This window comes from Dryobates pubescens, chromosome Z (genome assembly GCF_014839835.1).
Source record: "Dryobates pubescens isolate bDryPub1 chromosome Z, bDryPub1.pri, whole genome shotgun sequence".
Lineage (NCBI taxonomy): Eukaryota > Metazoa > Chordata > Aves > Piciformes > Picidae > Dryobates > Dryobates pubescens.
In genome coordinates this window covers 126,953,491-126,980,172 of record NC_071657.1, presented here as the reverse complement: position 1 = coordinate 126,980,172, position 26,682 = coordinate 126,953,491, and the positions used below count along the sequence as shown (strand labels likewise).

Below are 26,682 nucleotides of genomic sequence, written 5' to 3'. Positions count from 1 at the left end.
TTATTCATTCAGCATTTTTGACTTCTCCAGATTTAGTGTCTTCTTCACTTTAGCATTAAATGAAAGTCTGCTTCTTACTAGACACATGTTATATGTGTCCTTTTGCTGCAAACCAGAGAACAATATTTAGCATGTGCTTAAGTGAGCCTACAAAGCCTTAACCAGCTGTCCACTTTGAAAGAGCATACTCTGGTGCTGCAGATAAAAATTGAATTCAAGGCATTTTAAAGGACAGGAAGGCCTCTGAAGAAGAATTTTTGTCTTTTCAACCAACAGTTTGTTTTGAAACATTTTATCTGGGCTTCAGGCAAATGGCCACACTCAACAATTTCCCAAATATTACCAGAAGTAGGAGGATGAAGAAGTCAGTAAATTTGGAGGTTTACGAGTACATGTGAAAATTTGCTAAGTATTTGCTTCTTAGTTTCAGGTAGGCAGGAACAAAGACTAATGCTAACTATTACCTTTATTATTTGTCTTCACAATGACTGTCAAAGGCATCTAAAAATAGACATATTTTTGTTTGAATTCTGAGCAAATTGTTAGAGACTGGGAAACTATTCTGGGAGTTATCAGCGCAATTGTTCGTGTTCTTTTATCTCAGCATCCACAGTGGGCTACTGTCACATAGCCAGAAGCACCACTGGTTTAACCCATAAAATTAACATCTTAGAAGTCACAATAATAAATACTTGATAATCACATCTAAATCAGGTACTTTGCCATATCTTATTCAATGGCCAATTTGAATATAGAAGCATAGAATCAAAAAGGTTGGAAAAGACCTCAGAGATCATCAAGTCCAACCTGTCACCCAACATTTGGATCAAGTTGTCTTACTGGCTGCATGGATCTGATATGAAAACTTCAACTCTAGGGCTACAACACAGAAATGATACTGCTGTTCCCAAATATATATTAAAAGCCAAAACCCAAAGATGCCTAGAAGTGGAAACCCACCTCTCATTTACTTAGGCGTAATTCAGAAGCAACCCTGGTGAAACCAGGGCAGCTCTGGGAACATAAATACGCAGTGGCAGGGAAATCCAGTCTCCTATCCACATCACACATTTCATGCTTCTTTCTATTCCATAGGAATCCATCAAGTTTAGGTGCTTATCATCAAAAACTTAATTACAACTACCTCCATTTATATAAATTCCTGCACATTTTGCTAATAATCTACACTCTCACATACCCCTGTGTGCCTACACAACCTTGTGGCATATGCTTCCAAAAGATAATATTTTTTCTGTCATTCCAGGTGATTCACTGAGAGATGCATCTACCAATGCAGAAAAGGAAATGTGCAAAACACAAAAACATGGCTGGAATTTTTAACTTGTGCCTTAAAAGACTACTTTTTCTACCTCTTTATTTGGATATATAGTCTATGAAATCTTAGATTCCTGCTTTGCTGAACTTAAGGGAGGGCATATTTTTAAATACATTAAATGGCTTTGGGTACTTAGATAGAATAGGAAAACACTCAGGATTTTTCTTATTAACACTGTTATCATGGAAACAGCATCATAACCATCACTAAATTGCCATCAGCATTTTTACTTTAAAATGTCCAAAGAGTCTCGCTCCCCAACACCTACACAGTCATCTGCTCCCAGGCTGTGCTGCAGAGATTGGGCTGCTGCATACCTATGCAGAGTGAAGGTCAGTTCTAATGAGTCATTCAAAATGGCACCAAAGAACCTTACCACGTTGGTGTCTGAGCAGTAACAAGTGATTAAATGTTAAAGCAATACTAAAAAGTAGGATTGTGATACCTTGTAGAACTGACTTTGCTTAGGACTGGAATGCAGCTGTCTCTGGAGTGAAACATGGTAGATGGGTATGAACATCTCACATTACTTAGAAAACAAAGGACTTAATCTGAACCACACGTTCAGAAAATTTGGATGAAAAGTCCTTTGTTTGCAAATGTTTCACATGACTACTTCTTTTTAGAACCATACCACCTGACTGGGCAACCTGTTCCAGTGTTCCACTACCCTCATGGAAAAAAACTTGTTCCTAACACCCAATCTAAACCTACTCTATATCCTATCACTACAGGCCTTTGTAAACAGTCCCTCTCCATCCTTCCTGTAGGCTCCCTTCCTCAGGTACTGGAAGGTCATTTTTAGGTCTCCCCTGAGCCTTCTCTTCTCCAGGCTGAACAACCCCAGCTCCCTCAGCCTGTCCTCATAACAGAAGTGCTCCAACCCGCTGGTTGGCCCTCCTCTGGACCTGTTCCATCAGATCTATGTCCTTCCTGTATTGAGGGCTTCAGAACTGGACTTTTCATGTCTCAGTTCACCTTGCCCTAAGGCTCTGCTGCTACCTCTATCCAGATGCCCAGTCTGCGCTGGAAGACTCTCCCATCTAGAAGTACCAGGTAGTGCCTGAATCCTCAAAGTAGAAAAGTCTCTGCTGTTTCTGCCATCCCCTGACAGTGCTTACCCCTGTTCTACCCCTTCTGATATAAAGAGAGAAAGAAGCAAAAACCTGTTTTCCAGCGTCTGAAATGAGGTTATGTGCTTTGTCTGTCTCAGGAGCCACAGTTAAAAATATTGTGTCACTTCCCTACCTGCCTTGTAGGTTACAGTTACTAAAATCTCCACCTCAAAAGTCACTCTGGTTACTGAGTACATTTATTTTTATTTTTTTTCCTCTGGCCATAGACAAACTATCTCTTAAAAATGCATAAACCACACTTATTATTTCCTAAACAGTTCTTAAATCCTGAGAATGTATTCAAAGTTTTGTAAAGCCCAGAATGTTGGTTGTTTGGGGTTTTTTTTCATTTTGGATTTTTTTTTTCCTAGTAAGTATTAATCTTCTAAAGCAAACACACAGGCTGGTTTGAAGTCCCAGCAGAATCACACAAACAGAAATGTTGTGTGCTACATGAAGGACCTTCACACCACTGGCAGCCTAAAGGGACCTCTGAAAGGATGCAGTATCGCCAAGGAGACCACATTCTCCTCAAGACTCTTCATCAGGAACATGGCAAGGTGATGTTCCACACTAACATCCTCTCCATCTCCTTGCTGGATGGAGTAAGAATAGAAGACATTTGCCCCTGCACTAGGCTGCACCTGCACTATGCCCATCAGGCTGCTTCTGCTAGGAAAACGCTCAGTTCTATTTCTGGAAATCACGGAACAGAGACACATTATTCCTGTAAGTGACAGGCATCATTCCAAACTCATGGAAACAAAAAGCTGAAAGACACATCAAAAAGATCAAAACACAGAGTTGACACATCAATATGAAATAGCAATGAGCTTATTTTTAGTTTTCAGTTATTGATTGCTAAATATTCTCTACAGCCTTTCCATTACAGATAATCTGACACATGTAGCTCTTCTCACACTCTCGTGCTGCTGCTTGGGAAATGGGATACACGCCTTCAGTAGAATCAAAGCTTTCACTGAAGAGAGAATAATCTTTTCATAGCTACTGTCTGTACCTCTCCAATTAAACTCTACAATTTACTACCCAGAAGTAATACGGTATGAGACTGTTTCCACAACTAACGCTAAGCCCAGATGACAGTAATCTTCTCACTGAGCCTGAAGAGAGGAAGAAGACTTTACAGCTCGTCTAAAAATACAAGAGTAAAAGAAGAAATTAGGAGGTCACTTGCAAGTTTTTCATTTATATTTGAAAGGTCACTTGTGGTCTCCCCCATGGCTGATGTAAAGTTTATTTTAAACTAACATCTTAATTACTGGCAACGTGCCAGAGCTGGAATCTGATGAGCCTGCACTTATTCAGTGGCTGGCTGCAAGCTTCTCCCTTTTTATGTGGTTTTTTTTTTGTTGAGGATTCTGGCTCTCAGAAATGCTTGCTCACAGTCATTTGCGTGTTATTATTAGCAAACTGTTAGACTGTCCCCTTGGCACACATTTTGTAGGTCCAAAATAATCTTATTCTATTGCTTCAACATTTTACTGGAAACAAAAGAGGTGAATTGATTGTGAAGTAATCACAGCAGAATGTGTTTAACAGCATTAACTTGATCACTGTTACTGAAATTCATACAGAACAGGCTCTTGAAAACAAGGTGGTTTTACCAGATATGGCATTAATTGCTTTGTATTAGGCTGAAGCCATCAATGGAATAGGGAAAGGAGGAACAAAGTTGCTGGATATTATGTGACAGATCTTACTTTAATGTAAGTTACAGAGCTGACAACAGAAAAGAATACGCTCTATCAATCAGGTTAGAATTTTATGCAAGTATTGCCACACAGCCATCATTTGCTCCTACAGATGGTGGCACAAGTGTTCACACAACTATTGTTAAACAAGAAACAAGAAAGGGAAACAATCTGGCTGAAAAACAACCAACCAACCGTGCACAAATCTTAACAATATCTTTTTATTTTAACAGATCACATTTGGTTCATTAGCTACTGCACACACGCTACTACGTAAGTGATATGCCACACCAATACTAGCAATACCACAGCCCAGATTTTACACTAACATGACTCCTAATACATCAGGATACTAATTAATCATATGTGTACTACTGTACAAATTTATCCTGTCTGGTAGAGACAGGATACCAGCCACCTAACAGATTCACATTTCTTAGGCAGTACACTCTCATCCAGACTAAATCCCTTTCTCCCTAATTTCCTCTTGCCATCTGCAGACATTCACTGCTTCAGTTGATACACACTTTAACTTTCAGCATAAGACACTGAAGAGTCCCTTCCTAATAGGTTTGTGAAATCTTTTAGAGCCTTCCAGATAAGATGTTTGACAAAAAAAGCAATGCTTTCAGACAACGGGTCCTCAGTGGGTGTTTGGGTTCAAACTGTCTATCATGAAACTGCTCCCAGCATGGCGCTACGCTCCATGAAGGAATCTGCAACATTAGTGTGTAGCCACAGCTCTATGCAGTTCCCATAATGACTGCTTTATTTATTCACTCCAGTGTCTACAAAGCTCAGATTATCATTTAGTTCCATACAAACTGCACACTGTGAACATTTGTGAGAGTAATCCATTAAATTCAACACTTATTCAAGAGGTCTAATTTTCTTGCAACATTATGATGATTTCCCTGTTTTAAGAAATAACGGCTTTAGTTCTGTACATCTTGTTTTCCATAATTTCTTATAACACATTAAGTATTTAGTTTCCATCCACATCATTTAGAAAAGACCCTATGAATACCAATCCAGGCACACTCATTGGCAATTGAATAAAATCCAATCCCTGTAATCACAGGCTTTTAATCAGATTTTAATAGGTCTTTACGATCACTTAGAGTCAGGAAAACAGGACAGGTAGACACATGCACGTTTTGCAATAAGTATGATTTTCAAAACTGTTGTATTAATACCCAGCATAAGCTAAGGATTATTACACATGGGAAACAGCCAAAGATACTGGACTGAAAAAAATTAAGATACCATTTTTTCCGAGGATACTGCCAATTTATCCGTACTGCTGGAAGCCTATTCAAATGAATGATGACTCTAAATTTACGTAATAGAGCATATTTATATGCCCTGATGCAAAATGCACAGCCTGAACTCTGGGCTAAAAGACTTTCCATTGAACTCAGAACTTGGGCCTGAGGTTGGAGTACAGGACAGCATCCGTGCATGAGCTGGGATGCTGCCGATTAAAACACACACTTTCTGCACGTTAAACGCTGTTATTTTCCAGACAGTGTCCCTGAGCAATATGACAAATGTGCAAGTGCTTATTCAGGAATTCTTTTAAGTCAGGATTTAAGATCTGCATGCATTTTCCAAATGGGTTGTGTCATCAAATGGGGTCAGTTTGTAAGCTCTTTCTGCTTTTAATAAAGCAAAAAATACATCAAGAAATCTCCAATAAGTGTAAGGAAGTCACTTAGAATCATAGAATCATAGAATCAATAAGGTTGGAAAAGACCTCAAAGATCAGCAAGTCCAACCTGTCACCTGAAATCCTCGTGACTACTAAACTGTGGCACCAAGTGCCACATCCAAACTTGTGACAGTTTAGGCACAGTTTAGGTTTAACCATCACATCACGACTTTTCCCTGCCTCAAACAACTCTCTCATGCAGAGCAAAAAAATAACAGAGGTGTTATATCTTTAATTTTTATTTCCCCAAACTTCCAGTACTCATCTATGACCTTATGTTTTCCATTGCAACATGGCAGAACACCATATCTAACCAAACAGAAACTATGCTTAGTGATGAATCAAAGGCATACTGTGGACAACAGCCAAAAGCCAGTTTTAAAATTCTGTTTGTTCTGACCATACACCATAAAGATACAAAGAATGTACTGGATAAAGGCTATTTTCCCTGGAAATACTTATCACAAGAGATGCTTATCAAATGATGTTACTTCTTGACTGAAAATGAAGAAATGTAATTGTTTTCTAATCTTGGTTTAAGTCACAGTGTCTTCAAGAAGTCCCTGAAAATGTTACTTGTCAAAGGCTGCAATGAGTATTATCAACAGAAAACATCCCACCTCATCCTCTAGCCAAGATCTCTACTTCTCAACAATATAGTTTACCTTCTGCCTTATCTCTCTACAACTCTGAGAGATAAATCCTAAATAATGTTTCCAGCACCCTTGTCCTTCCACTATTAGAAGTATAACATGCTTGAACATATTTCTATTATTTTTATAGTTCATGACAGTCGTGGCTATCACAGATGGCAAACTGTATCATGACGTAGTTCTAGCTACACTATTTTTCTAGTGCTGCAAACTCAGCAGCAAGAAATACAGAAGACAAGGGACAAAAGAGCAGAAAGGGCACAGAGAAAGAAAATCCTTTCCACTGCTCTGCATCTAAAGTGAGATGTGCAGATTAATCCTTCTCAATTTCAATTTGCAGCCTACACAGTGAGCCAAGATCTGACATGGGAAGATTGACTGGTGCTATTTGGTTTCCTGACTGCAAGTAGTTATACACAGACCACAGTAAACAACCAGTCACAAATTCCTCTACAAACATAACTTATCAGAGAGGGGGGAAAAATTAACAAGCATTTTAAAAATAAAATAAAATAGAATTGTTCCAAACAGTTATACACAAAAGAAAAGATTAAATAAATAAAAAAATACTAAAGTTACAGAAGTAGCAGCTGCTTAAAAAGATAGACTAGGGAAATTAAAAGCAATGAAGAGATGAATTCATAAAGTGCTTAATGCCAGCAGTTCCAGAGGGCATACTCAGTGAAGATCTCAACAAAAGGAAAGGCATAAAAATAGCAGCAAATAACTGCCAGGAAAGATTTCAGCAGGGGCTGAAGATCCAGAGATACACTCAAGCTGTAAACCCACATCATCATCACACCAATGCAATCATTTTATCCATACTAGCTAGTTTACATCTAGCATGGCCACATCAATCAGCAGTACAGTCAGCTCTTCTGTCACACGGACTACCATCTGCTCGCAGTGTATCACAAACAACACCACATTTCCACTCACACACTGTGTGGGTGCAGTCCCACAGCACTCAAGCCAACAGAAGGCAGGGCTGCCATGGTCCCCAGTTATCCTGGATGCACAGTCTTTTGCCACTACATCAGGATTGGCACTCAAGTAATCATACCAGTTCAAGGAACTGCTATAGATGACAACAGAAGCAACTGGTTTTCCATGGGATCAGCTGCTTGAGGTGGCTCATTGCTCCATCACATTAACAGCAACCCTAGCTTGAAGAGGCACAGAAAAGATGTGGCTGGGGTTAGGAAGGTGCGACTGTGGCAGATCACCATGGGTTCAAATTGACACGAAACTCAATGTGCAGCAACTAACCTCAAATCAGACTGTACCCTAGACTCATATTGGTCACCCAGACCATAACCATAAATATCCATAAGCCAGCAACTGCCATCAGAGTAGAAATCTCTTGCCTGTTATTCCTCCCAATGTTGATCCCATCTTTGTGCTGCCACAAACATCAGTATGATCAGATATATGATCCCCACAGAATTAAGATGGGTGCTGCTAATGTGGGTTAAGTTCCCTCTCATGTTTCACTGAGCAACTGCACAAAAGCACAATGCAGCAGATGCTGAAGGATGGGCAGACCTTCTCCATTTGGCAGTCACTTTAAAATTTATGTTAAGCCATGTCCTATCTATGACACAGTTAATAAGCCAGAAGCAGTTATCATAATAGCCTACCTATATAGAAGAAAGAGAATTGCTCTTTAATCACACTAGAACATATTCCCAAAGATTCACATCTTGATGAAACCACATCCTATAACAACTTCTTCCACTCAGTGTCTAGCCTTTCAGTTTGGAAAAAAAAAAAATAAAGTGCTGGCTATTTGCCACTTCTAAGCTCTGGACCTTGCAATAGATTTGCTGTCCCGAAGGTTTTGTCCTTCAAGTCAAATTTCAGCAAGTCACCCTCTAATCTTCCCTTTATCCTCTCATTACAGGGCTTCTTTTCCAATTTTATCATCACTTTCATTACTTTTCCCTCATTTTCTCCAATTTAACAAAATCATTGCTCAGTTGTGGAAGCTAGAATTGAAAACATTATTGTGGCAGTGCCTGTTCCAGAACTCAGGCATTGAGGTAAAATGTCCTCTTTATGGGGACATTTTACAATTACATTATGGCAAAATGTCCACCAAATGGCCATCAAGATGCTCAACTATCTTGCACAATAACAGCTTCAAGTGAAGTCTGTAGTAAGAAAAGTCTCTTAATGTGGCTTTTCTTGTTCAATCCTTAACATAACAGCTTTACGTCTGATTTATTGAAACTACAGCAGCTCTCTATCTTAATAGAATGAGATAGACTAAGGAAATGGCCTAGCACTCATGAGCTTTGACACGTTCCAGAAAACACCCACAGTCCTACCAGTATAAGAATATCTAGACCATCTAGACATCTAGACCAGCAATGATACACCTGAAACCAGATGTTTCAAAGAACAGTGCAGGTGGTGGGAGCAAAGTAATTTTTTCCAGGACTTCTACTTGTGTCTAAAACTTAGAGACAGCCTTGAGCCCTCAGATGCAAGATTTTCTACATTTGCTACATGACTTAGTTAAGGTAATTACAAGTATCTTTGTATCCATATATACTTACATCTGACTTCTCAGTCTCGGAATTTAATTCAGGGTCATTATACTCCTTTCAGTCAGTTCAAGTGCAGTTAATCCCCCAGTCTAGTCACACCTTGTGCATGAAAGTATTTACTGCCATTGGGTTGGTTTTTTCCATTTCCTACCTTCCCATTTTACTCCCTCATTCTTGTACTAAGAGACAGACAGGTCCTGCCTCTCTATAATCCACATTTTCACATAGGAGTTCTTCAGCACAGCTCTACTAATACCAACAATAGCCTCTGCTTGTACTTGTATGACTTCTGACAAGACATGAAGTGTTGTCACCCCAAGGAACAATGCCTTTTCTGCATAGAACGAGTGATCTGCCACTGGAATGGGCTGCCCAGGGAGGTGGAGGGGTTACCATCACTGAAGGTGTTTAGGAAGAGACTTGATGGGGTGCTTGGTGTCATGGTTTAGTTGATTAGATAGTGTTGGATGATAGGTTGGACTCAATGACCTCAAAGGTCATTTCCAACCTGGTTTATTCTATTCTATTCTATTCTATTCTATTCTATTCTATTCTATTCTATTGCTGAGAAAACTATAGTAAGATGTAAAAAACCAGTCTGAATATGCAAAGGAGTTTTTTTATAATATTGAAAATCACTGACCTCTCAAGTACTTAAAATAAGTCAATTTTCACTATTTTTAGCCCTTTTTTTGACCGGAATTATTGTAAAGTATGCTCACAGAAGTAGAGTGGCATTAATTTCCACAACGATGTAAGCTTTGATGTGCAGAGTTTTATACAGCTCTAAACACTTGAAGCAATTAATAGCAAATTTTACAAAATGGCAGTGAGTAGAAAGTTAAAAGAATTCAGAAAGTCACTATCAGGAAGTCACCAGGGGCATCAAGTAACTTACCAAACAAGCGCTGATGGAAGAGAAATTTCCCAGCTATCAGTCCAGTGAGAATTGCAAGCAGCCACAGAAACACCTTCAAAAATCTCCAGCCTCCTCCTTCAGGGTATTTATTTGTTACAAAGGAGAAGCAATTGCCAACAACAATAACATTGGCTTCCGTCTGACTGTGAGATACTGGGTCCTCAGCAAATATTAAGAAGTTAAAGAAGATCACCAAGTAAGCCACAACTAAGCGAGACCACGGATGCTGGAAGTAGTAGCGGAAGTCTTTATCCATCCTCAGACACTGCAGAACTGTTCTTTGCCTATATGGAAAGACACAAATGCACAATGTTAGATATATATATATACACACCTAGGATTCTTGGAGCTTAGGAGACACCTGCACATTACAAAAATCAAATCACTGTAACTATCTCATTAGTCATCTTTAACTGACGTGCAGTGAAAGTTTCAGCCAAAAGGTACTGTTAGGAGGTTGAGAAAATCTGAAATTTCTGAGGATTCTAACATAAAATCAACAAACATGCATAGACACATTACAGCACAGGATTTTTAATCTCAAGCACTTCTATATTACGTCTTGCAAAAACCAGCTCCAGAATGGGGCGTGAAAACACAGCATGTGACAACATGACCAGCTACGCGAAACTCGGCAGAGTGCCTTTCTAGCCACCTTCCAAAAAACACAACACACTTTTCACAAATGTTCATGCTAAGTCTAAATCAAATCTTTCTACTTAGAGGAAAAAGATGGAAAAGGACCATAAGGCCAGTGATGCCTTCCGCTGCTTCAACTCCTAGCATATATCCCAGCAACATTAGAAACTCGTGTTTGTATGAGAAATAACAGAATGCAAAAGCTGATAGAACTAATCCTTGCAGGTCAGGCAGGTCTGTGGAAATCTTTTCACTGACTTCAGGGAGTACAGCTATAACTAAATGAAGCGTATTTTTCAAACCTGGAAAATGAAGAGTCACCTCAGCAGAGACCGTTTTGTACCAAAACTGTATTTTGAAACTTGCCTAGTTATGAAGTACAGTTACAGAAAAATGCAAGTGAGCATGGCTACTGTCTCAGTTGTTTGTCATTTGATTTCTTTTTCTATTATTCACTACAAATTGTTTGTTTCATCCTGTTGAACTGCTTTGTATACAGAAAGATACAAGGCCTTTGTGTTTTGGAACACCACAATCATTCAAGGGACACAGAGTGTAGGAGGCAAAGAAGAAAGAAAAAAAAATAAAAGAGTATCTAATAATACTGCTTGTTTATTGCAGCACAATCCTTGAAGGATACAGTGTACTTAACTGAACAGCACAGATTTCTGTAAATGTCATATGCCTGCAGGAAAAAAAAAAAAAAATCCCAAACCCAAACTACAGCAAAAGACCTAAAAAAAACCCAAAGAATTACTCATCTCTTCTTGGACTTCTGACTAAGTACCAGTTTGCAAACTTAGAAATGTCTTGAATTACAATGTCTCCCTGTAGGTAGTCCCTTCAAAATTATTCAACTCCCTAATGAAGAGTAAAATTACCAAGAACCTGTACTCATTAAATCAAAAAGGATAAAAGAACCTCACAGTTGATTTAGACAATGCATTCAGTAAACAGTAAAAATTAACAATGCCCCATTATGCATAAATTGCATATGAGAAAGAAAAACAAAAATCACATTTGAGAGTTAAAAAGTTTGGCACAAGGAAGTGTCAGCCATTCAGAAACTTTATTAAAAGTGATTTAAAGCAAGAGCCATTACAATTCCCAGCAGCCTAAAAAAATATCACCTGGGGGACATTAAACCACCTTTAGAGCCATAAGGATGGTCAAAGCTTTTTATGTCTTCTTTTTTTTTTACCTTCCTGTTAATGGGAAGAAAAGTTTTTATATTTCCTTGTGTATGAACCACCTTAATGGGGCTGGAGATAAACAACTATATGCGTCCAGGCATTTTTGGCAGCTGTCGGATACTCGAGAGTTATTAGACACACAAGTGAAGACGCAGCTTCCTGGGAAGCATTCTACAGCATGAGGAGCCAGTACTTGCAATAGCAGCAGTGCTAAATCCCTCACAACGAGCTTGCTGTTGACTACCCCAACGCCAAAAATGCGGGTGCCGAGAAAGCCGCGACCCGCACGCCCATCGCAACCTGTTAAATTGGCCCATTTCCCTCTGCCTGCGGCGCACACCTGGGAACCCACAGCCGCCGCCCCGCCGGGGCACAGGGCCACGGGCCCCCGCAGCGCCGCGGCTGCCCGCCCGCTGTCCCCTGCCCGCCTCACTCACCGCGATGGGGGATCCGGCAGCGCGGGCGCGGTGCTGCAGCGGCGCGGCTCGGCGCCTGCTGCGGTGCGGCTCTCAACAGCGGGCGGCCCCGCTCCGCGCCGCTGCGCGCCGGCACCCCCTGGCAGCTGCCCGCGGCCGGCAGGGCCCCTCCAGCCCCTTGGGCGCTGACAGCAGCGCTGGCGCGGCCGCGGCGTCCCGCCCCCCGGCCGCCGCGGGGAGGGAGCGGCTGCGGCGGCGGGAGCGGCTGCGCCCCTCCTCTCCCCTCCGCTCCCGTGCGCGGGCGAGCGCCGCGGGAGGGAGCGCGGCCGCGCTGGTCCCGGCAGTGCCGCAGCCGCGCGACAGCGGGCGGCGCCTCTGCGGCAGGGTCCCGGTGACCCTGGCGCCCGTGCCTGTCCGTGCCCGACTCTCCTCCGGAGCCTGCCAGCAAGGACCCGCGGCGTGCGCGTTGTTTCCGCGGGTGTCTTTATTCACCCTGGAAAATGGTGGCCTGGGAGTCACGGGGGCTTATCCAGCCGGGGCAGGTGAACGAAACTGGCACGGCGCTCAATTCCCACCGGTCGGGCTTCAGGATTAAGTAAATTAGCTGTAGAAAATTACAAATATGGGGAATACGAGGTCAGATCTGGAGATGTGTGACCCTAAATCAAAAGCACAGGGTTGGCAATAATAGCCAGAGCACTCAAGAAGACTTGGGGAAACCTTAATGTTAACCTTTGCGTACGCGGGAGAGGACTATCATGAGGCCACAGCCTGTTCAGGGTGCACACACAGCCGGTACCGTCGCTGTGTCGGGCAGAATGCCTCCACGCAGCCTGACGGAGCTGTTGACATTGCACTTCAGCCGAATTGTCAGCCAAAGCCTTTTATGTGGGATGTGGTCCCTAGTGCCAGTGTGCTGGTACTGCTGACATCCTAGGAAAGCATTTACAGGATGCTCTTAGAAGTGCATTATGACTGGGTCTTAATGCAATATATACCCGTTCTGTCACTGCTGAACAGTGGTAAAATCAACTCGAAGCTGCTAGGCACAGTCTCAGCATCTTGTTGTGAGAAGTCAGGTAACTGCATTGGATCAGGTGCCTGAAATATGACATGAAACTTAAAACATGGCTATATATTTGTCTGCTTCAGGCAGACAGAAGAATGTGGCTGAGGTCCACGGAGCAGTGTAGAAGGGCCTTTAGGTGACTCATGTTGTGAAAGACCAGCACAACCAGAACAAGCATCAGATAAAGACTTCTGTACTTATGACAATATAGTTTTATGTATTTTTGTAAATGACTGTAACTGTACTGAGGGTATCTGACATAATCCCCACTTTATGGTCCACAGTATGTAGAAAAAGGCACTGGACATTTGGAAGAATATAGAAACTTTGCCACGAATTCTACAAGGAAGAAGACTGGGGAGAGGATCTTATCAATGCTTATACTTAAAGGATGGGTGTCAGGAGGAAGGGGCCAGACTTTCTTCAGGGCAAGAGGCAATGGGCACAAACTTGAACACAAGGAGGAACTTCTTTACTCTGAATGTTATAGAGCACGGGAATAGGCTGCCCAAAAAGGTGTTGGAGTCTCATTCTCCGGAGTCATTCAAAACCTGCCTGGACACCATCCTGTGCAGCCTGCTCTAGGTGAACCTGTTCTAGCAGGGGGGTTGGACTCGATGATCTCCAGGGGTCCCTTTAGCACCCTTATTATTCTGTGATTCTGTGGTTATCTCTGCCAGTAGAATAACCTACGAGACCCTCAACTTTGCGTGGAATGATGCAATATTCAACATTTAACACTACTAAAATAAACTAAAATATTCAGAGACAAGGAAAAAAAAATCATTTGCAGTGAGAGAGTACAGAAATACAGCATACAGCACTGCCTGTTCATGCAACAGTTTTGTGTGTCCTGCTACACTTGCAGAACTGTTTCCTCCTGTTCAACAAATCAGAATCCACAGAAAAGGAGGCAGCGCCCACCACAAAAGGGATCACACTCTTTATGCACCTACAAAGTAAAAAGATTCTCTCCAGGTCAGGAAACTCATAACTACAAAGCATTCACAAACATTTTTTTCAGATAGCAAATCAGTGAGAAAGTTTTTGAAGCCAATCAAAGGAAAATAATTTATTTTTCCATTGAAGTAACCAAAAGCATAACTGCACCATATACCTCTCCCAAATTTCCTTTTGCAATTGTTTGCTTAGAAGCAGCTCATATCTCATATTTTTTTCACTCATATGAATATATATATTTAAAAAAAGAAAAGATGGACCATTCCTATTGCTTTTTCTTCTGAATCAAGCAATCAAGATTTAGTTGATGAAATACATACCTGAATAGCAACAATGAACAAATAATCTAAGTAGACAAGACTGATCATGCCCACTCACTAAAGACCAGGAAATGCCAGCAACAGAAGAATATAAACAAACTTACCTACAAAATTGTCAACAAACTAAAAGGCCAGCAAAGAGCAGGCCAAATCAGAACAATAATTCAGCTTGAAATGCTGAGTTTGTGAATCGAACTGTTTTACCAGTGGTCCTATTATGAAATAGCATGTGTGTGAAGGCTATCGCAAGACACTCCCTTTCCAGCTGAGAGCTGTGAGTATTAAGTACCTTTATATATATCTTACTGCAGTATCAACTTCTGTGGAGTCATTTTATACTCAGATATGAGGAATTAGCCTTCTGCACATTAGTTTGTAACTGGAAAGTTCCCTTACAAGACTCTGCTGCCACAGACATACATAGAATACATAGAATACATAGAATACATAGAATAAACCAGGTTGGAAGAGACCTTCAAGATCATCACGTCCAACCCATCAACCAATCCAACACCGCCGAAGCAACTAACCCACGGCAAACAACTCTGTCTGATGCAGGAACACGTGCCAGGCTACAGTATATTCCAAAATACTGATGCTGCACTAAGACAGGTTTCCATGCTTTTCTATGCCAAAGCAAAAATGGTAGTTTTGCCAGTGAAAAAGCTACAGATCCAAACTAAAAAACTTGTGGTATTGCTCTATTTAATAAATAATGAAAGAAATAAAATGCAATTAATTACAAAATACTGTGTATCTAGGGCTGCAAGGTAATCCTGAAGACTGGAAAAATATGCTACAGCTTCAACTGAGAAAGTCCTATTACACATCATGTTACCTTATACTGTGCTCTTGGCTGCTTGATCCACAGAACTGCGACTCACTTAACACCCATGAAAATTCACAGAATCACAACAGGCTGGAAAGGATCTCTGGAGATCCTCTGGTCCAGCCTTCAGCTCAAAGCAGGGCTGTATCCAGTTGGGTTTTAAGTATATCTAAGGTTGGAGACCCCATAACCCCTCTGGGAAACATGTTACTATGTTACACCTCCCCCAGTAGAAGGGGTTTTTTCCCTAAGTTAAATGCAACTGCCACTGTTTCAGTTTGTGCCCATTGCCTCTCATCCTTGCAATGGATAGCACTACGAGTCTGGCTTTGTCTTTACTCCTTTCTGTCAGGCTTTTAGACACTTCGGTAAGATCCTTTCCCTTGAGTCTTCTCAAGGCTAAGCAGCCCAAGGTCTCTCAACCTCTCCTCCTACTCCTTTCATCTGTGGTTGCATAAATGCCTCTTCCCTGGCTTGCTGCTTGGAAAAATGACTTAATTTCCTCAAAACCCCATTACTCAGAGATTGTGCTCCTAATTAATTTTTCTTCCATCCTGCTGTTGTGGGTTGACCCCAGCCAGCAGGTAAGTACCCGCAAATCTGCCAGCTCACTCCCCCCATCTCCCCCTGCAGTGAGACGGGGGATAGAACAGGATAAAAAGAAAAAGATGACTTATTAAGTGGAGAGGAAGAAAAAAAAAAGTTGATAATTAATAAAATGCAATAAGTGAGCATAAACAAAGAAGTGATAGATGCTAAGGCACTCACTCACCAAGGCTCACAAGCAGACCGATGCCTGGTCAGTCTCTGATAGCTTTGAAACCAAATCCCATCCCACCCTTTTAACCTCTGTCCAGTTTTATTACAGCGCATGACATCATACAGCATGGAGTATCCCTTTGGTCACCTGGAGTCAGCTGTCCCGGCTCTGTCTCCTCCCAACTTCTTGCCTATCCCCAGCCTATTTGCTGGGGTGGGAGTGTGGGCAGAGTGGGAGTGAGCGATAGTCTTGATCCTGTGCAAGCTCTGCTCAGCAACAGCCAAAACATCAGCATGTTTTCAATGCTGGTTTTAGCCACAAACCCAAAACACAGCACAGTATCACTACCATGAAGAAAGTTAACTGAATCCCTGGCCAGATCCAGCACACCTGCATAAAAAATTAAAATAAAATGACCCTGGAACAAATGACTTTGACATTTCCCAGTCATGGTTATGGCAAACCTGTCTCAGCTATACTACTTAAGATTGATTCGTTATCTGCATCCCCAACTCATTTTTTGCTGTCTAGAGGAAAAGAAAGTAGCACATTAAAACACTAAATGAATGGAGAAAAATCAAAAGCTGACAACAGTTAGTATATAATGAAAGAGTTAAATAATTTAAGAACTTAAAAGACAGGAAAAGGCAAAAGTATACATATGCCATGGAAAGTGAGAATGTTAAGTTAGTCAGCAATAATGACATTGCAAATAGCAGCACTGTTTTATGACTAGATGTGAAAAATAGAATTGTCTGAAGGGAAATGGAACGGCAGGAATGTTTCTGTTGCATATTTGGAAAACATAAACAGTGCCTTCACATTATGTAACACTGAAATACTTTCCATTAAATCAATAATTGGGAAGGATAACAAACAGCAGCAACTTACATTAAACATTTATTTTTAAATTATGGCTATTAGAAAACAAATGAAAGATGTGATAGACAAGAATGTTAACCATTACATTTGCTTCCCAACAACTTCTGAAATGCTGAGGAAATTTCACAGACCTAGGAGAATGTTAATGTTATAGCAAAATTTAAAGGGTAACTAGAATGACCTACTTAATAACAGGCTTCCCAGGCTGACACTGAGCATGAGCAAAAATCTGGGAGAGGCAGGTTCAACTACTGAAAGAAGTGAAAGGGAGAAGAACCAGAATAATCAAATGGAAGACAGTGGTGCAGGCTGTGCAGCCATGTAATACCCCCCACCACATGCACACTGTAAGTCTGAGTAAGCACCACATTTAGTGGTGAACTTGGCCTAACTAGTGCATCTGCTTCTGCAAGAACAACCAGCAATAACACGAGCTGACAGCACACACTCTGAAAAACTGTTCTGATGCCATTATAGGATAAAATTTGTTTGACCTTTGTTTGGTTAGGTCAGTACCTAAATATATACCTGAACTCTTCCAGGTATTTATGTGATCAGATACCTGCTGACACTTCAATGAAAGAACAACACAAAATCAACATCATATGCAATACAAAGATGAACTCATAGGCTTCTGAGTCATGGTAAAGGACCATATTTTGGGTTCAATTTAGCCTTTTTCATCAATGACACAAGAAAGAGACTGCAAATTATCCAAGATGAGGGAAACTAAAGATAATGGCAAAAGGACACATTTCTGTCCCTAAACCCTAGGACCAAATTATATCTACTGCTTCTATAAGGCAGGGGGGGGAGAGGCAAGAAAAGTGCTTCAATATATATGTTAACAAATATAAATGACACTCTACCTAGAAATATTAGTGGAATCTTGGGAAATGGGTGATAATGATATGGCATGCAATTTCTGATCCTTGTCAAGCTAGTTTTAGTTTACCAAGATAAGGTTAAGGGATGGTTTCATCATTGTTGATAGATTACATCACAAAAATATAAATTTGAGCAGAAATTAATACATACATATGATTTTGCAACACCAATACCAGTGGAACTTGGGACAAAAAGCACAAGGAGAATCAGAACTTTAAGTGACCTTTTGCATACCACAAAACAGATCGTCAGTCCTGAAGCCAAGTCGTATGGGGCTTACTAAAGTTAAAGCAAAAGCTGTCCTGGAAGATTGAAAGCTGATAGTCAAATGATAAACAAAACCTGAATGAAGTACTTCTGTTTATCCTAACCAAGTTTATTCCAAGTAAGTCTGACCCTACTTCAAATAACCTATACCAATTTCAAACTGACAGTACACACCTAGCCTAGGTAAACTCTGAAGAAGAACTGTCTACTGAGGCAAATTTACACCACTAATTAAATACCTTTTAAGTGCATCTGCTGGCCATATGGATGTTTTCAACTAATAGAGCAGCTACATGTGACGTCTGTACTAGGATAAGAAAGGAATAATCAGCTTGCAGCTACTTTGATAGTTGCATATACAGAATTAGAGAAAACAAATTAAGAAAAGGTGTAATCTGAGTTCAGATCTCCCTGGATACTGCTTAGCCACACTGTTCAATTTTATTGCAATAGCAAAAGATGATTTCAGGAAAGTAGAATTAAAGCTGGAAGGCAAAAGATCAGAAAATATTAACTGGTAACAGAAAGTCTTTGGGAAAAGAAAATACGTTTTAATGTTGTGGAAGTGTAGTAAGAAAGATAACATATTTCATTTAGTATGAGCTTTATATTCCTTTTATGTAAGCAAGCCTGAGAATACTATCTGATAGGAAAATAATGTAACTTTTTTTTTGTTTATTCAATATTAAAGAAAAATTTGATTTAAAATATTGAGGGGTAATTTCCTAACCTTATGAAAAAACATAGGATGAAAATAGTCTGGTGTTTTCAACCACTTTATCTCAAGATGTTCTTCCAAATTACAATGAACAACTGCACTTTCTACAACGCCAGTATAAGAACACATTGCTTCTGTTACAAAAGTCTGAATGCTTTACTGAGTTGTCATATAAATTCTCTGTGTCTCAATCACATTTCTATTAGAACAAAAGTACGTGTAGCATGATGGAAACGTTTTGCATCTTGACAAAACTACTGCTTTTAATCTCAAGCACAGTGTGATAACTCAAACAATTAAATTACTTTATTTTCAAATCTCTGCATACAAAAATTTGGAGTATGTTAACTAACACAATAATAGGAGTTGGAGACCTTATTGTGGCCTTCCAGTATATGAAGGGGGCCTACAAGTAAACTGGTGAGGGACTTTTTAGGGTGTCAGGTAGTGATAGGACTAGGGGGAATGGATCCATGCTGGAGGAGTATAGATTTAGATTACACATTAGAAAGAAGTTCTTCTAGAAAGAAGGGTGGTGAGACACTGGAACAGGTTGCCCAAAGAGGTGGTGGAACCTTCATCCCTGGGTGTTTTTAAGGCCAGGCTGGATGTGGCTCTGGACAACCTGATCTAGTGGAAAGTGTCCCTGCCCATGGCAGAGGGGTTGGAACTCAATGATCCTTGAGGTCCCTTCCCACCTTGACAATTCTGTGTGATCATGCACTGTCATGTACAACTAGCAGCTGGACTGGGGGCACAGAAACACAGCCAAGGCAGGGAATACTGGGAGGCACTGACTGCTGTACTGGGTGTCTTGACAGAGGCTATGGCAAATCAAGACACCACACTAAGGAGCACACCACTCTGAGGAGCAAATCTGTCCCTGCCAAAGCAGACACACAGGTGGCTTGTGTAAAGCATGGCTTTTCCATGCAGTGGATGAAACCCCAGGAATACAAATGAGCTTGCATGCTAACAACTACAATATGACAATTCAAATGGTAGCTCTTGGAGAATCAGAACTATAATCTTACTGAAAATAATCAAATGTCTCAATATGAAACAGGAGAGAGCTAATAATAGTCTGAAAATAATTAACAACAGAATCATATATATACTGCTACACCTAGACAGTGTGTGTTTTGCTGCCAGGTTTTTAGTTCTGGACCAAGTTTTGTGACCTATCTTTAAAGCATCCTCTCATCACATATAGGGATATGCAGCATCCATTATGCAAATACACTTTTTTTTCAATGGCCATAAAGTAGCCTGTGAAAAATGCATTTTATTTTTAGCTCACACTAATGAAAAAATAAAAAAGGAAGCTCACCAAAAAAAACCACAAATCAATGATAAATGTAATAATTTATTTAACAGCTGGAAATCTATTGAAAATGGACAGGCACTTTGAATAAGTGCCCGAGTGAATAAATAAGAAAGTGCAGTGTAGTCAGAATGTCCTCTTTTTTGTTTATCAAATTTCCTTTCATTTATAAGAGCAATGAGTGTACTCTTTTGGAACTCAAATGAAGTACTGCTGCTGTCCAAGTCACCAACCTGTCAACCCGTGACTTGGACAGCAGCACTCTGTGCTGGGTTAGGAACTGGCTGGAGGGCTGGGCCCAGAGAGTGGTGGTTAATGGTGCCACATCCAGCTGGCAGCCAGTCACTAGTGGTGTCCCCCAGGGATCAGTGCTGGGCCCCATCCTATTCAGTATCTTTATTGACGATCTGCATGAGGGGATTGAGTCCATCATCAGTAAATTTATGGATGACACCAAGCTGGCCAATGGCATTCTGGCCTGTATCAGGAACAGTGTGGCCAGCAGGAGCAGGGAAGTCATTCTGCCCCTGTACTCAGCACTGGTTAGGCCACACCTTGAGTACTGTGTCCAGTTCTGGGCCCCTCAGGTTAGCAAAGATGTTGAGTTGCTGGAATGTGTCCAGAGAGGGGCAACAAAGCTGGTGAGAGGCCTCAAGCACAAACCCTATGAGGAGAAGCTGAGGGAGCTGGGGTTGCTTAGCCTGGAGAAGAGGAGGCTCAGGGGAGACCTTATTACCATCTACAACTACCTGAAGGGAGGCTGTAGCCAGGTGGGGGTTGGTCTCTTCTCCCAGGCAACCAGGACCAGAACAAGAGGACACAGTCTCAAGCTGCACCAGGGGAGGTTTAGGCTGGATGTTAGGAAGAAGTTCTTCGTAGAAAGAGTGATTTGCCATTGGAATGGGCTGCCCAGGGAGGTGGTGGAGTCACCGTCACTGGAGGTGTTTAAGAAGAGACTGGATGGGGTGCTTGGTGCCATGGTTTAGTTGATTAGATGGTGTTGGATGATAGGTTGGACTCGATGATCTCAAAGGTCTCTTCCAACCTGGTTAATTCTGTTCTATTCTATTCTATTCTATTCTATTCTATTCTATTCTATTCTATTCTATTCTATTCTATGGTTTGTTGTTGTTTGTTTTACTGGAGACCTTCAGCTTATGCTGAGATACAGCATACATCTGCGTTTGTGTGTGCCTGTGAAGATTTTATTCTGCTGGAAACTAAGGGCAAGGAGCTGAGCACTAGTAGAGCAGTCTTAAATGCCAGAAGGGAACCACATCAGGTTTCACTGCAAATCTTTCTCCTACCCTTCTTTCACAGTTTTGTCTATTAAACAGTAAGCATTAATGGGTAAGTAAGAGTTTTGTTCTGTCACATCTTAGAATGCTTTCTGCAAACAATTAGCAATAAAATCCCAAATTAGCTTCATGGAGCTCTTTGGGGGAAATTTCCACTGTTTTCTTGCTACTACTTTTGAGTAATTTATGGGTAGAAACTTGGTGTCATTTGTGACAGGAGAAAAGTCTGAATTCCTCTCCTGCAAGTTGGACTTCATGAGTAGGATAAATCCTTTGTCCTAGTTCCTCCCGTTCTTTCATCTCAGCTGTGACATCTCTCAGAATGTCTTAGCTGTCCTCATGTTGCTTACATCAAAAAGTGGAATTAGATAGAAACATTTTCAACCATTTCTTAATTTCTTTGTAAGTTTGGATAAGCCTGTAAAACAGCAATGAGAAGCATATAAGGAGCCATTAGAGGAAGCCTGATATTTGGTGGCTAAGGAATTAATTTGATGATCACATTCAGAGAGCAGTGCTCAATGGCTTGATGTCTGGATGGAGACTTGTGACAACTGGTGTCCCTCAGGGGTCCATACTGGGACCAGTATTGTTTAAGATGATCATCAGTGACTTAGCAGGGTCGAGTGCACCCTCAGCAAGTTTGCAGATGACACCAAGCTGAGTGGTGCAGCTGACATACCTGAGGACTGAGATGCTATCCAGAGGGACCTGGACAAGATTGAGAAGGGGGCCTGTGCAAACCTCATGAGATTCAACAAGGCCAGGTGCAAGGTCCTGCACCTGGGTTGAGCCAAATCTCAGTATCAATATAGGCAGGGTGATGAAAGGATTGAGAAAAGCCCTGCAGAGAAAGACTTGGGGTTATTGGTGAATGAAAAGCTGGACAGGAGCTGGCAATATGCACTCGCAGCCCACTGCAATCCTGAATTGCATCAAAAGAAGCATGGCCAGCAGGTCAAGCAGCCTCTCTGCTCCACTCTGGTAAGACCCCACCTGGAGTACTGCATTCAGCCCTGGAATCCTCAATACATGAAACAATGTGAATCTGTTGAAGCAGGCCACAAAAAATGATCAGAGGAATGGAAGAATATATCTCCTATGAGAACAAGCTGGGAGAGGTGGTGTTGTTTATTCTGGAGAAGAGATGGAGGCTGTAGCCAGGTGGGGGTTGGTCTCTTCTCCCAGGCAACCAGCACCAGAACAAGAGGACACAGTCTCAAACTGCACCAGGGGAAGTTTAGGCTTGAGGTGAGAAGAAAGTTCTTCACAGAGAGAGTTGTTAGCCATTGGAATGTGCTGCCTAGGGAGGTGGTGGAGTCATCATCCCTGGAAGTGTTCGAAAAGGGATTGGAGGTGGCACTTGAAGCCATGGTTTAGTAGTCATGAGGTCTTGGGTGACAGGTTGGACTTGATGATCTTTAAGGTCTTTTCCAACCTTATTGATTCTATGGCCTCTTGCAGCCTTTCAATACTTAGAGGAGCATTCTAAGAGGTACGGGAACAGACCTTTTACTAGATCCTGTAGTGATAGGATGTTGGGGATTGGTTTAAGCAAAAAGGACATGAGTCCCAGGAACACCTGTGCAAGTTAGGCCTTGAAGGACTTTCTGTTGAAAATATAGCAATGGAGTAGGAGTTGTGGAAAAGTCCTGATTGCTTGGTATGCTAAGGTCAAGATGCCCCTGAGAAGAGGCAAACAAGATAAGGAGGAGACAAGAGCTGGGAGAAAGAGCAATTAGACTGAGTAGAAAAATTCCAGAGTAGTGAAAACAATGATGTAACCTTTTTGAGAGAAACCAATAGTATGTGTTAAATTAGAATAAAATTAGCTATGTATAAGATAAGACTATAAATAATGAAGTGTGGAACAATAAAGTTGAAGCTTGCTTATCAATCATATTGATTGCTGCGAGTCTTTCCTCATCGTGCCTCGCCGTTGGATCTATTCTGCAACAATAGGACAAGGGGAAATGATTTTAAACTAGAAGAGGGTAGATTCGACTAGATATAATGAAGACATTTTGTACAATTGACGGTTGTGAAACACTGGAACACGGTGCCCAGAGAGATGGTAAATGCTCCATTCCTGAAAACATTTAAGGTTGGATAGGGCTCTAAGCAACATGATCTAGTTGAAGATGTCCCTAATTACTGCAGCAGGTCTGGACTAGATCCATTTAAAGGTCCCTTCCAACTCAAACTGTTGTACAATTCTATTGGACCTAGTATGTTCATCACCACACATACCATGCAGAAACAGGCAGGAACCTTGGACCTCAAGAAAGACAGGGAAAATGTCAAAGAAAATATAAGACAAAAGACTAAATTTTTCAAGTATTGATAGTCCTAGGCTACAAAGAAAACAGCTTTAGCAAGGCCCAGAGGCTCTGCAACACTAGTTAAGAGAGGAAGTGCCTTAGGACTTTGTGTTTTCAACACTGAGTTCAAACAATGCCTTGGCCAGAATCTTGTTTGCTTCATCTGGCATTAGTTTGTGCTAACTGCACCTTATCAAAAGCCATCTCTGTACTAATGGAAAACAAGATAAACAGTTACACATAATCAGTATAGTGTTGTGCAATTAAGCACCACACAGCTGCTTGCTCACTCCCCACCCCGCAGTGAGATGCGGGAGAGAATCGGGGCGGGCGGGGAAATTAAAACTCATGACTTGAGATAATGACAGCTTAGTAGGCCAGAAAAGGATGGTGAAATAAGAATAAAATAATAACAACAGTAAAATATACAAAACAAGTGATACACAACACAATTGCTCACCATTCACTGGCTGATGCCCAGCCAAATCCCCAAGTTGCTGATGGCATCTCCTCACCAACCCCTTCCAGTTTATATATGGAACATCCCTTCGGCTAGTTTGGGTCAGCTGTCCTGGCCTTGCTCCCTCCTAGCTTCCTGTGCACCTGCTCACTAGCAGAGCATAGGAAAGTGAAAAATCATTAACTTGGGATAAGCACTGCTTAGCAGCTACTCTAACATCAGTGTGTTATCAACTCTCTTCTCATATTAAACCCAAAACACAGAAAACTAACTCTGTCCCAGCCATAATCAGGACATGCTGGTGCTTTGGCTGAGAGTATTTCACAATGGCTCAATCCACCTCATTTAAAGTAACTATTAAAACAAAGCAAAGATAGGTATGCAAGGAATGTTGCCCAGCATCTTTCTACTGAGTTCCTAGGAAAAATACTGGATCCATGCTAGTGCCACATTAGTTTTTCATTCCAGAGGTCTGCCATTAAAACTATTTCACAAACTCCCTACCAGCACAGTCCTGCCCGTGAGGGAATTCTTAGTGGTTTCAGTAAGGTCATGATACCCTTCACATAACGTTAGGAAAATGTAATATGCATTTTCACAGAATCACTCTATCCGCCTTGTTACTACATTTAACTGTTTGTAATGGTAGCAACGTTTAACTGAGGAAGTCTTTGAGACAATTGCTGCTTTCCCAAGTACTCAAACCTACCTACCAGCTCATTGGACCACGTAAACTTAAACACTGCCCTATGCTCAGACATGACTACTGGACAGACATGCCACCCACCTGCAGGAGGTAATTACCAGTTTTGGCAGATAAGGTCTACTCTAAATCTAGACAGTATTGTGTTTGGTGGCTCTCTGCCAGGACTCACTAGCTTTCTAAAAGGAGTCCTTCTGCACTCATCATATGCTGGGCTGTTGGTATGATCACCTAAATGGGACTGAAACAGTCCCAAGCACATTTTCTTTCTCATCAAGAGACAGCTAGCAAATCCAATGGAGTGGAAGGCAGAGTAGCCCTAATTGACATAAAGACATGAAAGGAGAGGCTATTGGAAGACATTGAATGTACCCAGTGCCTTCAAAAATAAACCAATATTGGAACAAGTTTTAGAGACTGAGATCCAGAGGAGGGCTTTACATGAACACAAGCAGCAGCTCCTGTTTGCCTTGGAGTTTTTTTCCAATACAAGACGTTAATTTTAGTATAAGTGTTATTTAAGTGGAACTTTTTCTTGGTGGCAATAAGACTTAATTCTTATCAAATGAAGATAACAATATGCCTTCAGTTTTGCTGCTTTATTATCACCTTTGTTCTGGGCTAAAGCAATATAATACAGCCTGCTATAAATGATTAGTAAGTCTTTTTAGACATCCACCCTGCTAGAGCAGATCATGAACCTGCCTTTGATTTCTGTGCAGTCTTCCCCTAGAACCCTGCCAAATTTAAAATCATAGTATTTATGGTCATTTATATATGATGGTCTGGTAAGAAGGTAAACCTGCACTAGCTTAGTCCTAATAGCTTAAGATGGAAATGGTGATTTAGAAATCTATTCCAAAGACCTAAGGGAACTGTCCAGGTCTTTACAAAGATTCTGTTGCTTTCTTTGACTCAAGAATTACTTTGAACATCATGTAAGATGATTCCTAAAAAGCTCTTGCGCACTCTACACAAAAGGAAACTTCTTGGGACTTGTCATCAATAACTGACACAGCAAATATGGGTTTTAAATAATTAAAATAGTTTTTCCCACTGGAGAGCAAAAAAGCAGCATTGAGAACAGTTGCACTGTTTAATGCACTTCAGAAATGCATTCAAATAACACACCATGGAGGCAGAGCAGGAAATACGAAAAGAGTCGCTGAAAAGGTGAATGGATCCCAAGTCACTTTGCACAGGATTTTGCAGGGGTATTTACAGGTTAGTCAATCACTACTATTAGGGTAAATATATGAAAGAACAAACAACATTTGAGAAATATCATAATTTAGAAATCACTGAGGGCATGAAATGACTCTACATCATGTTGCATGTCACGCTGTGCATACAGAATGTAAAGATGCCATGTCTAGCGTCTATCTACAGATATACCAGATCGGAATAAGGACTAGCAATGGACAAAGATGCCCAACAAACCATATTCAGAATCAACTCCCTAATAATGTCTGAAAGCACTTAACAGAACAGAAGGATGCAGGAAATATGGACATTCCCACCACTTGTACTTTGTTCAGTTTATTTCACAGGACATTTGCTTCTCCTTATCAGAGCATAGTAAAACAGTGCAAGAATCAGTTGTCTGCAACTTTCAGGATAGCAAAACCTATCTGTTT

General features: G+C 41.1%; 1 protein-coding gene across 2 annotated transcripts in view; it reads right to left on the bottom strand.

Annotated features, from left to right (window-relative positions):
- The window catches only part of TMEM117 (transmembrane protein 117), a 231,681-nt gene extending 219,152 nt beyond the window's left edge, over nt 1-12,529 (bottom strand). The window contains exons 1-2 of one of the 2 annotated variants that reach the window (XM_054178050.1): nt 12,268-12,529; nt 9,978-10,282 (exon numbers count right to left, since the gene is read on the bottom strand). In XM_054178050.1, coding sequence (XP_054034025.1) covers nt 9,978-10,254 — 277 coding nt within the window. In that variant the 5' untranslated portion in view covers nt 10,255-10,282; nt 12,268-12,529. The remainder of the gene's footprint in view (nt 1-9,977; nt 10,283-12,267) is intronic. The other variant, XM_054178049.1, reaches the window with a different exon arrangement.
- Nucleotides 12,530-26,682: the final 14,153 nt, after the last annotated feature.